The sequence below is a fragment of the Littorina saxatilis genome, linkage group LG9 (genome assembly GCF_037325665.1).
Source record: "Littorina saxatilis isolate snail1 linkage group LG9, US_GU_Lsax_2.0, whole genome shotgun sequence".
In the NCBI taxonomy this organism is placed as follows: Eukaryota; Metazoa; Mollusca; class Gastropoda; order Littorinimorpha; family Littorinidae; genus Littorina; species Littorina saxatilis.
Window position 1 is genome coordinate 14,257,892 of NC_090253.1, and position 16,490 is coordinate 14,274,381.

A 16,490-nucleotide genomic window follows, 5' to 3' on the forward strand; every position below is an offset into this window, starting at 1 on the left:
CTCTTCGTTTACTTCGAATTCTTTGTCAGTGAATCTTTAAATTGCTCACTCTCTCTTATCTCTCTCTCTCATTCCTGAACACACACACACACACACACACACACACACACACACACACACACAAGGCACATACACACACACACACACACACACACACACACAAGGCACATACACACACACACGGAACACACACACACACACAAGGCACACACACACACACAAGGCACACACACACAAGGCAAACACACACAAGGCACACACACACAAACAAACACACATACACACACTCCCACACACACACACACACACACACACACACACTGCACATACACTTTCTGTGCAGCTGATAACAAGACAGACACTTTTTGCTGAGACTGTATTATGAATGCCAGCAAAACTTGCACCAAAAAAAAAGAAAGAAAGACCAGACGGTCTGTATTCAACTGTCTTTCTTGTAATAATACACAGATTCCTTTGGTTCACACGCTTCAGTAACATACATACAATGATTTCTTTCCTGAATACATTTTACAGCTTACACGGTGCACAACAAGAATCACAAAACATTCAACTTTTTTTTTTTAACAATTTTCAGATTTTTAATGACCAAAGTCATTAATCAATTTTTAAGCCACCAAGCTGAAATGCGATACCCAAGTCCGGGCTTTGTCGGAGATTACTTGACCAAAATTTCAGCCAATTTGGTTGAAAAATGAGAGCGTGACAGTGCCGCCCCATCTTTCACGAAAAGCCGGATATGACGTCATCAAAGACATTTATCACAAAAATGAAAAAAACGTCTGACGATATCAAACCCAGGAACTCTCATGTCAAATTTCACAAAACATTCAACATACCCGCCCACAAATCCTAAATAATACAAGTGTAGCACAACCATTTGAAACAACCTTCAGTAGAAAATATTTTGTATTGTATAAATCATGTGAATGAATCGAACAAAGCAGAAATAGTAATTGCACGCATGTACATGTAGCTCCAGTCACACCAGTGATTGTGTGTGTGAATGGGGTGGGGTGGGGGAGTTTTTTTTTTATTTTTTTTTAAAGATATTCAGACCTTTTTATAGCAAATCTTAGGCGCAAACGGACTAAATTTGTTTTCTTATTTAAAAAAAAAGAAAGAAAAAAGAAATGTTAAAACTACTTCTACTTGCTCAACTTCTCTTACAGGGGCAGAAGAAAGTAACTGGCATGATTTATAAGATTTAATGTCAATTCTGTCAGAAACACACTGTAGGTGTACAAAACTGGAATAAGTTCATCAAAATCTAAGGCTACATTGCACAACATGTACGTACAGTGTTTATAAAAGCAGAACTATTTTTCAGATACATTGTGTAAACAATTGTGACCCTCCACCACAAAATGAGTCGCATGTCACCTCAAGCGGTTCTGCGCTAGGCTTAATATAAGTCCGGGAAGTGTCTTGTAACAGTGTGAGGGTCACCTTAGTCACAGGCTTATAACTCAAAACTCTTTTCTAAAACGGTTTTCACCACTGGATAGAGCATGAAAAGCTCGTTAGGAAAATGTAACAATATGAAAGTCATGCAAAGGTGACATGTGACTCATTCCGTGGTGGAGGGTCACAAATATGTAATGAACAAACGCAGATCTGTCCAGGCTTTTTCAAGGCACAAAAACAAAAAAAAGTCTGTTTACAGTATCCCGACCGACCCTATTTTTTCGCGCGACCCTAGACTTTTTTTGGGCATTTGGGGAGGAAAAAAAAAAGTCTGCTTTTTTGGCAAAATAACTTAAAAATATGGTTTTTTGAGAAAAAAAAATACCGACCTACCAACCCTATTTCTTTTGCCTATGTTACCGTAAACAGACTTTTTTTTGTGTGTGCCTAAGATGGTCTTTCAACTTTGACACATACCAGGAATCAACAGCCTGGCTGGCCCTTGTGCAGTGTGAACATACATGCATTTTGCCGATAAAAAACATTGGTGTTCAGGCATGGGAATTGTTCGCTGAAAGGCAAATTTCCGCCGAATTTTGTTTTTGTTCCGCCGAACAAGCAAAAGTGTCCGCCGAAAAAGTAAATGAGGGAGGCAAAAATGGTTCTAAAAACTTAATTTAATGGCAAACTCGGAGCTCAGATGACACCAAATTGCACCACTTGGGTTATTTGGAGAGAACAAAATTCTGGTGGGGCATGCCCCCGGACCCCCCTAGTAAGTCTAGGTGCTTCGCGCCGTCGACTTTGCTATTACTTAAATATTTTCAGCCTTTTTGACTGTTTTAAATTCCCATGCCTGGTGTTGGTTAAAAAACAACCACAACTTTTGACAGCAAATACACACACACACACACCACTGCACAGAAAACAGATAGGTCACATGTTTTTTGGTATGTGTCCAAGTGGATTGCTCTTATTCCCCATAAAAGCCAAGAAGGGTCTACAGTGATTAATGACACAATTGCTTGCATGAGATTAGGTACTGGTCACATCCCGACAGATGATTTCTGATCGTTTCAACCTGGGATCTGGTAAATATTCTTGTTTCACATAAAAATCATCAACATGTCATCCATTCTATCATCATGTTCTAAGTTTTCATTGCTGAAATGGCGAAGGATGTTTTGTGATACATGAGTGTACTTCTACAAAGGTGCAAATACCCCAATTCTTTCAAAAATTCATACAAAATGGTTTTTTCCTTTTTCTTTGCCACTGGAATCTCTGATGATGCCTAATATATGATGCTGACAGTCACATAAAAAAGTGCATAAGCAAAGAGTGCTATCAAGCAACATACTAAATTTGCTGTTACACTCGGGAGGAAGACCTGTACTAATGCTGCTAACATGTGGCCGACACCAGGAAAGACGACATAAAAGTACACCATGCTAATACACATAGGTATTCATGTCCAGTTTTAACAAGGCAGTAAATGCCATAGGTCAGTGTTCACAAGTAAGTTTTTCCGTGGCAAAATCAACATTTCATTGTGAGATTACTCTCAAAGACTGTGTATTAGTGCAAATTGATGTTCACAAAAGTGTTAACGCCGCAAATTCCATGCGCTTACCAACAAGGACTTGCATGTGTTATTTTCCCACAAAGGTTTTACGAAGCAAAATCCACATGCTATCGTGCGTTTACTAACAAAGACTTGCATGTGTTATTGTGTGTACAGAAAACCAATATTTGATATACAGCAAGTACTTGGGCAATGGGTAATGGCAACATGATTACATGCACTGTAGTGTAGAACTGTAAGGGGTGTGGGGTTGGGCGATATCCAGGGTTGGGTAGGAAAACAAAAGGGGAACAAATACAATCGTCAATAACATACAGCTGGCAGTAAATACAACTCAACCCCAGTGGCACAAATAGTATACATCCATTTAAACAAATATGAGTGCTCTGTACATTTCTGGGTGAGATACAGGGGTGTACGTACTATTGTAATACGCCACATACTAATGGAATATGCAAAGACTGATATGGTTTCCAAACAAATGTTGGTACACACACACACACACGCGCGCGCAAAGAAAAAAAACCAAATACACATACAGACAAAAACTCAAAACATATACTTTTTTCATCTTTGTCACAGATCTCTTACTTGTCTGGTGTAGCACTGGCGATATGATATCCAAAATCAAAATTCCAAACCCAGAACAAAAGCTTGATTATCAGGTAAATAACACACTCAATCATTATGCATTCCTTAATAATATCCAGAAGGTATGCAGGTAGAGTGTACAACAGCCACAGAGGTATTTAATATACACTTTTCTCAAACAGGAAACGTTCTTTCTTTCTTTATTTGGTGTTTAACGTCGTTTTCAACCATGAAGGTTATATCGCGACGGGGAAAGGGGGGGGAAGGATGGGATAGAGCCACTTGTTAATTGTTTCTTGTTCACAAAAGCACTAATAAACAAGAAGGGCAAAGCCCATACGACTCACATGCTTTACACATTTTTCCTACCAAAATACATGTGACCTTGACCCAAGGTCAAGGTCATCCAAGGTCATGCAACACAAAGCTGTTAATTCAAGACATAGGAAGTACAATGGTGCTTATTGGCTCTTTCTACCATGAGATATGGTCACTTTTAGTGGTTCACTACCTTATTTTGGTCACATTTCATAAGGGTCAAAGTGACCTTGACCTTGATCATATGTGACCAAATGTGTCTCATGATGAAAGCATAACATGTGCCCCACATAATTTTTAAGTTTGAAACAGTTATCTTCCATAGTTCAGGGTCAAGGTCACTTCAAAATATGTATACAATCCAACTTTGAAGAGCTCCTGTGACCTTGACCTTGAAGCAAGGTAAACCAAACTGGTATCAAAAGATGGGGCTTACTTTGCCCTATATATCATATATAGGTGAGGTATTGAATCTCAAAAACTTCAGAGAAAATGGGGAAAATGTGAAAAATAGCTGTTTTTTAGGCAACATTTATGCCCCTGCGACTTTGACCTTGCTTCAAGGTCAAGATGCTATGTATGTTTTTGGGGGCCTTGTCATCATACACCATCTTGCCAAATTTGGTACTGATAGACTGAATAGTGTCCAAGAAATATCCAACGTTAAAGTTTTCCGGCCGGCCGGACGGCCGGACGACTCGGGTGAGTACATAGACTCACTTTTGCTTCGCATGTGAGTCAAAAAATTGCTCCAGGGGCTTGCAACGTAGTACAATATATTACCTTACTGGGAGAATGCAAGTTTCCAGTACAAAGGACTTAACATTTCTTACATACTGCTTGACTAAAATCTTTTAAAAAATTGACTATATTCTATACAAGAAACACTTAACAAGGGTAAAAGGAGAAACAGAATCCGTTAGTCGCCTCTTACGACATGCTGGGGAGCATCGGGTAAATTCTTCCCCCTAACCCGCGGGGGGTGTCAAACAGACATAGACATCTCACCATTGCGAAGGCAGTTCACACACTAACGCCCACTAATAAAGAATTTGAATATTAGGCTTGTACGTGATTGTTTTATCAGAACGGTGTAGAAAAAAATAATAACAAAGATAAAATTAATACAGGAATAAATACATAAAAACAAATAAACAAATTAATTTATCAATTAAAGCAGAAGAAGAACAAACACAAGAAAGAAAGGAGTTTCAGACCCTACAGTTTAAGATACCTCTTTTAGGGTCAGTGTTTTTACTTTTAAATGTTTTTTGGTGGTCAGAAAACAGAGAAGCTGTTGCATAAAAGTTCCCTAAAAAGACAATAAGAAAAACAAGTATTCTGGGCCTCCTTTGTTAAACAAAAAGTGTGCAGAACTTGCCTATTGTTTGTACATGTATGGGCAAGTTATCACACAGAATGTAACTGCATATAAGCAGCTTTTTCCCACCTGTGATCTAGATTACATCGAGTACACACCTCCCTTTTTGAGCCAATTATAAATGATCCTTTACAAATTCATATCTATTATTATTATTGTATGTATACATCAATGACAACTTGAGTATTGAGATGATGATGATGATAATGATGATAACGATGATGATAATTACTTCATGATCATCACAGAAAAAAATTCCATCAATAAATATTTGCACAACTGTAAATTCTCAAATGTTCACATTGTTTAAAAGTCAGTCTGCTTTAAAAAAAAGGATGATACACTTGCAATCAAAGATACCTTCCTTTTCCTGTAAAACCAACCACTGAACCTCTAACTACTGAGCTGAATACAAAATTCCACCCAGACAAATTGTCTCTAAACTGTTTCTAAGTGAGCAACACAGCAAACCCAGGAAGTAAACAAAGAAGACAATGCCATCTCATAAATTTCAATTAAAAAAACAAAATTTAAACATAGGGGGACAAAATTAAGGCTTGATAAAATCCTTCAATGTTATCAAAATTGACTAGTAGCTGCCTCCCTTTCATTTGAAAAAAGAAGAAGAACAAAACCAACTAAACTGAGCTATTCTGAAAACGTTCTAAAGTGAGCAAAATTAACACAACACATTAACACATTGTAATGGCACGTTTTCAAAAGTGATCAGATATTTCATTCTGCTTTCTTTGCCTTTCTTTCTTTATTTGGTGTTTAACGTCGTTTTCAACCACGAAGGTTATATCGCGAAGGGGGGAGATGGGATAGAGCCACTTGTCAATTCAATTGTTTCTTGTTCACAAAAGCACTAATCAAAAATTTGCTCCAGGGGCTTGCAACGTAGTACAATGTATTACCTTACTGGGAGAATGCAAGTTTCCAGTACAAAGGACTTAACATTTCTTACATACTGCTTGACTAAAATCTTTACAAAAATTGACTATATTCTATACAAGAAACACTTAACAAGGGTAAAAGGAGAAACAGAATCCGTTAGTCGCCTCTTACGGCATGCTGGGGAGCATCGGGTAAATTCTTTCTCGTCCCAACCAATATGGGACTTCCCCTAACCCGCGGGGGGGTCTTTCTTTGCCTAATTCCAAGTGTTTAATAATAATTCTATCTCACAAAAATGTGAATGATTTACCTGATCCCAACGCAATACAAATGTGTGGCGATATGGTTAAGTCACAACCTCTTCATGAATTGAAGTTGGTAAAAGGGGAAGTAAGAATTGAAGTTGGTAAAAAGGGAAGTAAGAATTGAAGTTGGTAAAAGGGGAAGTAAGAATTGAAAAAAATTTCCCCAAAAAGTGAAATGAGATTTCATTTTGCTTCCTCCCACCCCCCATCCCCCCTTTTTTGTGTTTTTCAACAGCATGTAAAAATGCCTCCATGACTTCATAGATTAAAGACTATACATAATAAAATAAGTAATAAAGTTTATAAAATCACTTTAAAATAACGTAATCTAAATCTCATATAAATTTCAAACCGAATCAAAAATAAGACTGAAAATTTCAGCTGCGAATGATGGTATCCCGCAATAACCACAACACATTACATTCAGCAGATTTCACTGTCATGGTTCGTTGAAAATCAATTGCAAAAGCAAGATAAATACACACAAGAATTAGATTATGACTGTATAACCATTGTCAAGAATCTGACCATATTTTCCCCAGTGATCACTGCATCACTAGTTTTCAGCTACACAGAAAACATAAACATAACTTTCAGCTACACAGAGAACATAAACATAACTTTCAGCTACAAAGGGAACATAAAAATGTGAGGCAGTTCATCATTCTACAATAATCGCAAGTGTCGATGTTGAACACTTGTACACAAAACCCTGTAAAAAATATATCAGCTGGCAGATCTGATCTGTATACAATTTTGTACTATTTATCTTCTGATTCCAACCAACAAAATACAGGAAATCACTGCTTAACTGGTTGCTTAGCCAAGAAGACGAAATTACTGTGCACTGTGTAAAACTATCTTCTCACAATTAGGAACAGGCTCTGTTTGTGAAAATAGCAACAGGTTCATAAAAATGTATCATCACTTCGTTAGGCGTGCAAGACTGATGATGTGACATGGTGAATTGCAGCAAAAACAAATCATCTTAACGGACATATTCTTAAACTAGGACAGCAAGTGCAGACAACTCATTCAAGCTCTCCCTATCACTGGTTTTCATCATATGAATAGAAGTTTTGCGGAAATAACTCGCTGTCCTGCTTTAAGATTGTGTCAGTTGAAATGATTCATTTTTGCTGCAATGGACGTTTTCCGGAAATAACTCTGTCAAGATTTGAAAACGTTGTGGAAGAGTTGTGCTTCGCTTTTCTTGTACAAACAGGAAACACGTGCTCGGACAGATAAAACTACCATCGCAGCGAATAACTGACTCCCATGTGTATGTTATGCAGTTTCCAATTGATATAATGCCTTTTTTTGTGAGAATCTTCATATCAGAGCCAAGTTTCACTGGCCTGCTGTGATCGCTAAGCACACCTGGCAGTTTTCCGAACTCCCGTGACCTCGACCTCAAGCAAAACTCAAGTGACCTCAGGCAAAACACATTGTCGGCTGTCACTCAGGGCAAGCGATCATTGCCGCAACAGATTGTAAACTCTGATGTGTATATTTTTGAAAGAAAGGGGGACTTACACATCGGAGTCACTTATTTGCTGCCATCGTGGTTTTAATCTGGTCGACCATGTGTTTCCTGTTTGTACAAGAAAAGTGGCGCACAACGCTTCCATAACACTTGATAATCCTGACAAGATTCATTTCCGGCAAACGTGTATTGCAGCAAAAATGAATCATCACAACTGACATAGTCGTAAAGCTGGGTGGTAAGTGCAGACGTCCATATCAAGCTTCCCCTATCACTGGCTTTTGTCATCAGGATTACCTCCCCGCCCATGGACTCAAGCACCCACAAATTAATCTGATAATCATGTAACACAGATACTTATGTTGGATACATGCAGAAAACCATCATCAAATTTTGATTCTGGAACATTTCACAACACGATGAGAATGAGCTACCTGACTGGTATCAACCCAAGGACAAACACATGAAAAACATGTACACCAGTCTAAATGAAGTGGCTTGGCTGTTTGGATCAAGTCATATCAATAAAATACAAACTTGCATCCAAAAATCATCCCTTCAGCAGTGTAAAATGTACAATGTACATAAAATACGTTCATAAGTTTTACTCAGATACATACTTAGCTACGTGGACATTACAGAGTCTTTTCAATTCCGAATATTTAATTCACCAACAACTGTCATGTGTCCGTCAGAATTAAAAGATATTTCCTTTCACTTTCCTAACCTGGAAAATGACCCTCAGTTTTCCCAAACCTTCACAGCTCATGAAAACCCCAGCCAAATCTTGAATCCGACACAAATCTGCTGAAAAAATGTCCCAGCACACCCGACATAAAAATGAACTGAACATTTTCTCTTGTGTGTCTGCCAGTTTTCGGAGACAGTCAAACCTGTCTACAACAACCCTTACAACGGGCTGACCAGAAGTGGTTGTAATCGACAGAAGGTCACTATCCTTCTTTTTCTTCTTCTTCGTTCATGGGCTGAAACTCCCACGTTCACTCATGTTTTTGCTACGAGCAGGTTTGAACGTGTATGGTCGTTTTTGCCATATGCCGCTTTCAGGGGTCACTATCCACAGGTGTATCATACAGAAAAAAAAGTTTGTCGGGGATCCTTTGTGATGGTTGTTATGGGCAGGTGGTGTTTATGGAGAGGTGGTCGCCAGGGCAGGTTCCACTGTATAAGTCGGTGCCGTGACTTTGCAGGAACGGAATGATGAGCAAGAAGACGCTCTGTGTGTGTGTCATACAAATGACGCCACTGTGTCGGGGGGCAGATTCCATTTGCAGTTGACGCTGTCAAACTGAAAAAGTAAAAACATAAAAAAATTAACACTTTATTTTTGTTTGTTATCGATACATTTATTCAAGCCAAATTCATAATAGGTCTTGCACTTAATATGTATTCAAAACCACATAAAATAAACACCTTTTCACATTTATTTTTATAGGCACACTTGTTCAGGCCAAAGTCTTCATTGCTCTTGTATTTCACATGCATTCAAAACCAAATGTGTATTACATGCCCTCTCTATCAATACTGATTACAAATAAAAAGAACTGAAGAGAAGAAAAACAAATTAATATAATAATAAGATAAATAAAATGAAAGCTGTGAATAAAGCAAATAAGAAATACATTAGCAAATAAACAACTCAAGACAATAAAAGGCCTACATTAACCCTTTCGCTGCCAATCAAAACTTCCTGACTGCCAGGGAATATTGGAGTTCGGGGTGTAATAATTCACAAAAAATTCTAGCTCCAAACTGGCAGTAGGTAGGAAAGTAAAACCTATGTTATTTTTAAAGGAAATTCAACCAAGAATCTGTTTTTAGTATCTAATCATGGAAATAATGCACAAGTGCAGGACGGGTATACCCGTCCTAAGGCAGTCAAGGGGTTAAAAAAAAGCAGGCCTTTTACTGTCAAACTCCTTTTGATCCTGCTAAATAGGGCCCAGTAGTCAAAATTGAGGGAAATAGTCCTGAAAGAAAGGATGAGACCCCCCTGCAGGAGAAGCTGTTTGGCGACCTGGCAGCTCTGAAGACGGCGGGGAAATTGGTTTGCGCCGCAGGCTTGGACGTCTGAATAAGTGAACAAGGAAGAAGTCCAAAAAGCATGGTAAGTGTCATGTTCATTTTGCACAGGGCAAAATACTTGAAATTACCGGTTAACATCGGCCTTAACTCACCCCATTGAACTCTTCTTTCTCTCTGTTCTCCACGAGGTGAGGGGCCCAGCTGATGCCAGACATGGGGAAGAAATCCTCCGACACTTGGGCAAACGGACTTATCTGCAAAACAAGCAATCACATTGTGTAAAATCAACAGCAGCAAAAGACTCTCAATGTTCCATGTCTTTTAACATCCTAGGTATAAGGCCTCCTGATGCCAAAAGGCACACAAGACACTGTGGTGAGGCGATACAAAAGCGTACAAATTCTTATTCACTCGGTAGGAACATGTACAGTTTTCCCCAGGGAGAAAGCAACCTGAATTTTCATGTGTGTATTTTCACAGAACTTATCACCTTCCCTTCCCAGCCTGAAGTCTGGAAGAAGGGCTAATTTCTCACAGTCACACTGTGGCACTTAATAGTCAAGCTAAGCCCACAACCCCCCCCCCCCCTTTAAGAATATTATAAATAAATGAAACTTAATTCGTGGTTTTGACAAAATCAAAAAAATCAAACATTCATGGCAAACGCAATCACAGCCAATAGTTCTGACTGCTTGCCAAAGCTCACAGCAAATATCAATCATAATTAGCTGTAATAACAACAAGTCGCGTAAGGCGAAAATACAATATTTAGTCAAGTAGCTGTCGAACTCACAGAATGAAACTGAACGCAATGCCATTTTTCAGCAAGACCGTATACTCGTAGCATCGTCAGTCCACCGCTCATGGCAAAGGCAGTGAAATTGACAAGAAGAGCGGGGTAGTAGTTGCGCTAAGAAGGATAGCACGCTTTTCTGTACCTGTCTTTGTTTTAACTTTCTGAGCGTGTTTTTAATCCAAACATATCATATCTATATGTTTTTGGAATCAGGAACCGACAAGGAATAAGATGAAAGTGTTTTAAAATTGATTTGGACAATTTAATTTTGATAATAATTTTTATATATTTAATTTTCAGAGCTTGTTTTTAATCCAAATATAACATATTTATATGTTTTTGGATTCAGAAAATGATGGAGAATAAGATGAACGTAAATTTGGATCGTTTTATAAATTTTTATTTTTTTTTTTACAATTTTCAGATTTTTAATGACCAAAGTCATTAATTAATTTTTAAGCCACCAAGGTGAAATGCAATACCGAAGTCCGGGCTTCGTCGAAGATTACTTGACCAAAATTTCAACCAATTTGGTTGAAAAATGAGGGCGTGACAGTGCCGCCTCAACTTTCACGAAAAGCCGGATATGACGTCATCAAAGACATTTATCAAAAAAATGAAAAAAACGTTCGGGGATTTCATACCCAGGAACTCTCATGTCAAATTTCATAAAGATCGGTCCAGTAGTTTAGTCTGAATCGCTCTACACACACACACAGACAGACAGACAGACACACACACACACACACACACACACACCACGACCCTCGTCTCGATTCCCCCCTCTACGTTAAAACATTTAGTCAAAACTTGACTAAATATAAAAACTGGCCATGAGAGGTATGCACAAGACAGTATCCAACTGGGTGGAAACCAAGTACTGGTTCAGATTGGTTGAAATCACAAAACCACATACAAATATAAATTTCAACCAATCCGACCCAGCTCTTGGTTCCCACTCAGTTGGCCTTTTCTCATGCACACCACCCAAGGTCCTCCCCAATCCTGTACCTTCTTCTCAATGAGGTCAGTAAAAACGACGTCCCTGAAGAACGGGAGGTCTTGTAGCGTGTTCAGGTCACACAGTCGCCGCTGAGGGCTCTTAGTCAGCAACTGTGACAACATCATACAAAGGTATGGATAAAAAGCACACCCAAGACACGCCCCCCAAAACACACCAGACAAATAGAAAACTTCTTCAAGCCAGAAAGTAACAAGAAATTCCTCCGAGGTAGGAAAAACACCCCCGTCAAAGGGAAATAACCTTCTCAGTTGGTGGCAGTGACTGAGTGAGAATGGTTATTTCCCTTTGACCATGAAGATGTCCCTGTATAAGTCCTTGTATAATTTTAATCCACCAATAACTCCCTAACCGTGTGTTTGACTGGTCCCAATTTTTGTAAGGACCGTCTCAGGAATGTATAGAACCTGTTCACCAAGTTTGGTGACGATCGGTCCGTTCATTCTTGAGATCTATATGCGAACACAAACAAACAAACACATGGACCGAATCCTATACACACCCCTATACCGGGGGTGTAAAGACAGTGGAAGGAGGATTAGGCACCAGCAGGCCTGCACAGAAGTTGTGTGTGTCCACCCTTAACCCACCAGGCACGGCCGGGTTTCAAACAATCAATCAATACGAGGCTTATATCGCACGTATTCCGTGGGTACAGTTCTAAGAGCAGGGATTTTAATTTTTTTTAATTTTTATTTTATGCAATTTATATTGTGCACATATTCAAGGCGCAGGGATATAGTTATGCCGTGTGAGATGGAATTTTTTTACACAATACATCACGCATTCACATCAGCCAGCAGATCGCAGCCATTTCGGCGCATATCCTACTTTTCACGGCCTATTATTCCAAGTCACACGGGTATTTTGGTGGACATTTTTATCTATGCCTATACAATTTTGCCAGGAAAGACCCTTTTGTCAATCGTGGGATCTTTAACGTGCACACCCCAATGTAGTGTACACGAAGGGACCTCGGTTTTTCGTCTCATCCGAAAGACTCAACCTTCCGCATGGGAGGCTGGCGTCTTATCTACTAGACCATTGCGTCCAACTCACAGACACACAATACTAGGCCACTGCGTCCAACTCACAGACACACAATACTAGGCCACTGCGTCCAACTCACAGACACACAATACTAGACCATTGCGTCCAACCCACAGACACACAATACTAGGCCACTGCGCCCAACTCACAGACACACAATACTAGACCACTGTGTCCAACTCACAGACACACAATACTAGACCACTGTGTCCAACTCACAGACACACAATACTAGACCACTGTGTCCAACTCACAGACACACAATACTAGACCACTGTGTCCAACTCACAGACACACAATACTAGACCACTGCGTCCAACTCACAGACACACAATACTAGACCACTGCGTCCAACTCACAGACACACAATACTAGGCCACTGTGTCCAACTCACAGACACACAATACTAGACCACTGCATCCAACTCACAGACACACAATACTAGGCCACTGCGTCCAACTCACAGACACACAATACTAGACCATTGCGTCCAACTCACAGACACACAATACTAGACCATTGCGTCCAACTCACAGACACACAATACTAGACCATTGCGTCCAACTCACAGACACACAATACTAGACCATTGCGTCCAACCTACAGACACACAATACTAGACCATTGCGTCCAACTCACAGACACACAATACTAGACCATTGCGTCCAACTCACAGACACACAATACTAGACCATTGCGTCCAACTCACAGACACACAATCACTTAGACAAACACACTTTATTTTTTTTTTATTCTCTTTATTTATATAGCGCCTTATCCGAAGTTCAAAGCGCTTTATGCCGTGTGAGATGGAATTTTTTACACAATATATCACGCATTCACATCGACCAGCAAACCTCAAGCCTGTTAGGCGAATGTTCACCTTTCGCGGCCTTTATTCCAAGTCACACGGGTATTTGATGGACATTTTTATCTATGCCTATACAATTTTGCCAGGAAAGACCCTTTTGTCAATCGTGGGATCTTTAACGTGCACACCCCAATATAGTGTACACGAAGGGACCTCGGTTTTTCGTCTCATCCGAAAGACTAGCACGTGAACCCACCATCTAGGTTAGGAAAGGGGGGAGAAAATAGCGGCCCGACCCAGGGTCGAACACGCAACCTCTCGATTCCGAGCGCAAGTGCGTTACCACTCGGCCACCCAGTCAACTTACATGTTACACACACACACATACAGACAAGGACACACCAACACATACACACAGCCATACCCTGTGTACGACGTCCTGGATTTTGTCCTTGAAGGTTCCAGGCAAGAGGTAGTCACACTGAAACACCTTGGTGGCCATGTTGGTGTGATTGTCGGCCGCGTCCACAGGGTACTGCATCACAACACAAAGGCAATGGCTAAAACTGCTCAACTTACGATTGAAGGCACTAGCAGCTTTACAAAAAAAACATACATAAAAAAAATCCCACTCTGCAGAGAAAGAAGTCAAGATGTTCATTTTTACATTAAGTCAAGTTTTGACATAGACGGGGAATCAAGACGAGGGTTGTGGTGTGTGTGTGTGTGTGTGCGTGTAGAACGATTCCAAGACAACTACAAGACCAATCTTAATGAAATTTCACATGCAAGTTCCTGGATATGATATCCCCAGACTATTTTTTCCTTTTTTTGATAAATATCATTTATGACATTTCCGGCTTTTCGTGAAAGTTGAGGCCTCATTTTTCGATTAAATGAATTGAAATTTTGGTCAAGCAATGTTCGACGAAGGCCGGACTTTGGTATTGAATTTCAGCTTGGAGGCTTAAAAATTAATTAATGAGTTTGGTCATTAAAAATCAGAATTTTTTTTTATAAAATGATCAAAAAATAATTTCATCTTTTTTTTCATCATTTTCCGATTCGAAAAACATATGAATATGTTATATTTGGATTAAAAACAAGCTCTGAAAATTAAAAATAAGAAAATTATGATTGAAACTAAATTTCCGAAATCGACTTAAAAACAATTTTATCTTATTCCTTGTCGATTTCTGATTCCATAAACATATACAGTCGAACCCACTTAAAACGAACACGCTAGTTACGAATTTTGACTTATAACGTATTAGTTTTAAGTTCCCAACTGAATACCTCTTTCTTCATGCTTAAAAAAAATGCTTAAAACGAATTCTTTATAACGAATTTATGCTTATAACGAGCACTTTTTGGATTCCCAAGCATGCATAATGTCTGTAATTTACTCACGCTTATGACGAAATCTTTAAACTCGTCCCGAGATCGACATATCATGGGAATTTGAGAAGTTTGAATACATGTGTCAAAGTCTTCCCTTGCGTCGACTGCTTGAACCATTGCTCAACCGATCACTGAATAAAGTTAAACTGATTACACTGTACTCACAAAACAATTTCAAATTTAGAATCAAAGTGATTGATAGCTCAGACACTGAACATGAATGACTGACTGACATTTATTTCCTTCGCGAATACCAAAAACGAAACATCAATGTTTAGAACGGAAGCCATTGCCAAAAAATATAGATGCCAGAGTGGTTTCCCTTGGACAAGGGAAACCACACTCTCAACGTTTGCGTTCGCGATAGTTTATCAGTCAGTCAGTGCTTTCGATTTGGATTTGAACATCATGTTGCAACAACAACAAAAAAAACTAAATTGGCCAAGGTTTGCTACCCGTCGCCAAGCTAAGTGATTCCGGACAAATGATAGGAACAACGCGAATGTGGACAGTGTCAGTGTGTGCGTGTGTGTGACCAAAAACGTAACAACTGGATGAAACATCTGTGTGCTCACTCTCACTCAAACTCAACAATCATCACTCAACATGAGACACACATGAACATGTAACTGAATATGTCACTTTATTGTCTAAACGTGAAGCAGCATGAAAGTTGCGAAAGAAACAAATTGAAACACCATAAAATGTACAAGACTTAAAAAAAAAAAAATAAAAAAAAATAAAAAAAAATCAATCAATTTTCTTAATACGAATTTTGGTTAAGACGAACTTTTTTTTCGATCCCCAGTGATTCGTCTTAAGCGAGTTCGACTGTATAGATATGTTATTTTTGGATTAAAAACAAGCTCAGAAAGTTAAAAAGAATAGAGATACAGAAAAGCGTGCTATCCTGCTTGGTGCAACCACTACTGCGCTTTAATGTCTTCTCAATTTCACTGCCTTTTCAACAAGCGGGGGACTGGCGATACGGTCTTGGTGAAAAAATGCAGTGAGTTCAGTCTCATTCTGTGAGTTGGACAGCTTGACTAAATGTAGTTATTTCGCCTCACGCGACTTATTTTCATGTGTCCTCATGGACGGTTGGTCTTATCCCATATATAAAAGCATGGGCAGATCCCAGTTAGTGAGAAGACCTGTTTTCAAGGGAAGTAACCCACGGTAGAATGATGAAAGGATGTAAAAGAAAAGGTTACTAAAGATAATTCACACTCTTTTTCATCTTCTACAATCTTAGTTTCTCCCCCCCCCCCCCCCCCCCCACCCCCACACACACACACTCTTTCACCCCTCCCATTCTTTCTCTCTTTTTCCCCCTACTGCCCTCATTCCTCTACCCGGTGTCACGAACTGAAAACT

The 16,490-nt window shown here is 39.3% G+C and overlaps 1 protein-coding gene across 1 annotated transcript in view; it reads right to left on the reverse strand.

Moving 5' to 3' along the window:
• Positions 1-361: 361 nt before the first annotated feature.
• Positions 362-16,490, reverse strand: part of LOC138975348 (ribosomal protein S6 kinase-related protein-like) — a 31,271-nt gene continuing 15,142 nt past the window's right edge. Inside the window, exons 11-14 of the mRNA XM_070348013.1 lie at positions 14,137-14,247; positions 11,842-11,943; positions 10,187-10,288; positions 362-9,297 (exon numbers count right to left, since the gene is read on the reverse strand). Of these exons, the coding sequence (XP_070204114.1) occupies positions 9,238-9,297; positions 10,187-10,288; positions 11,842-11,943; positions 14,137-14,247 (375 nt within the window). The 3' untranslated portion in view covers positions 362-9,237. The remainder of the gene's footprint in view (positions 9,298-10,186; positions 10,289-11,841; positions 11,944-14,136; positions 14,248-16,490) is intronic.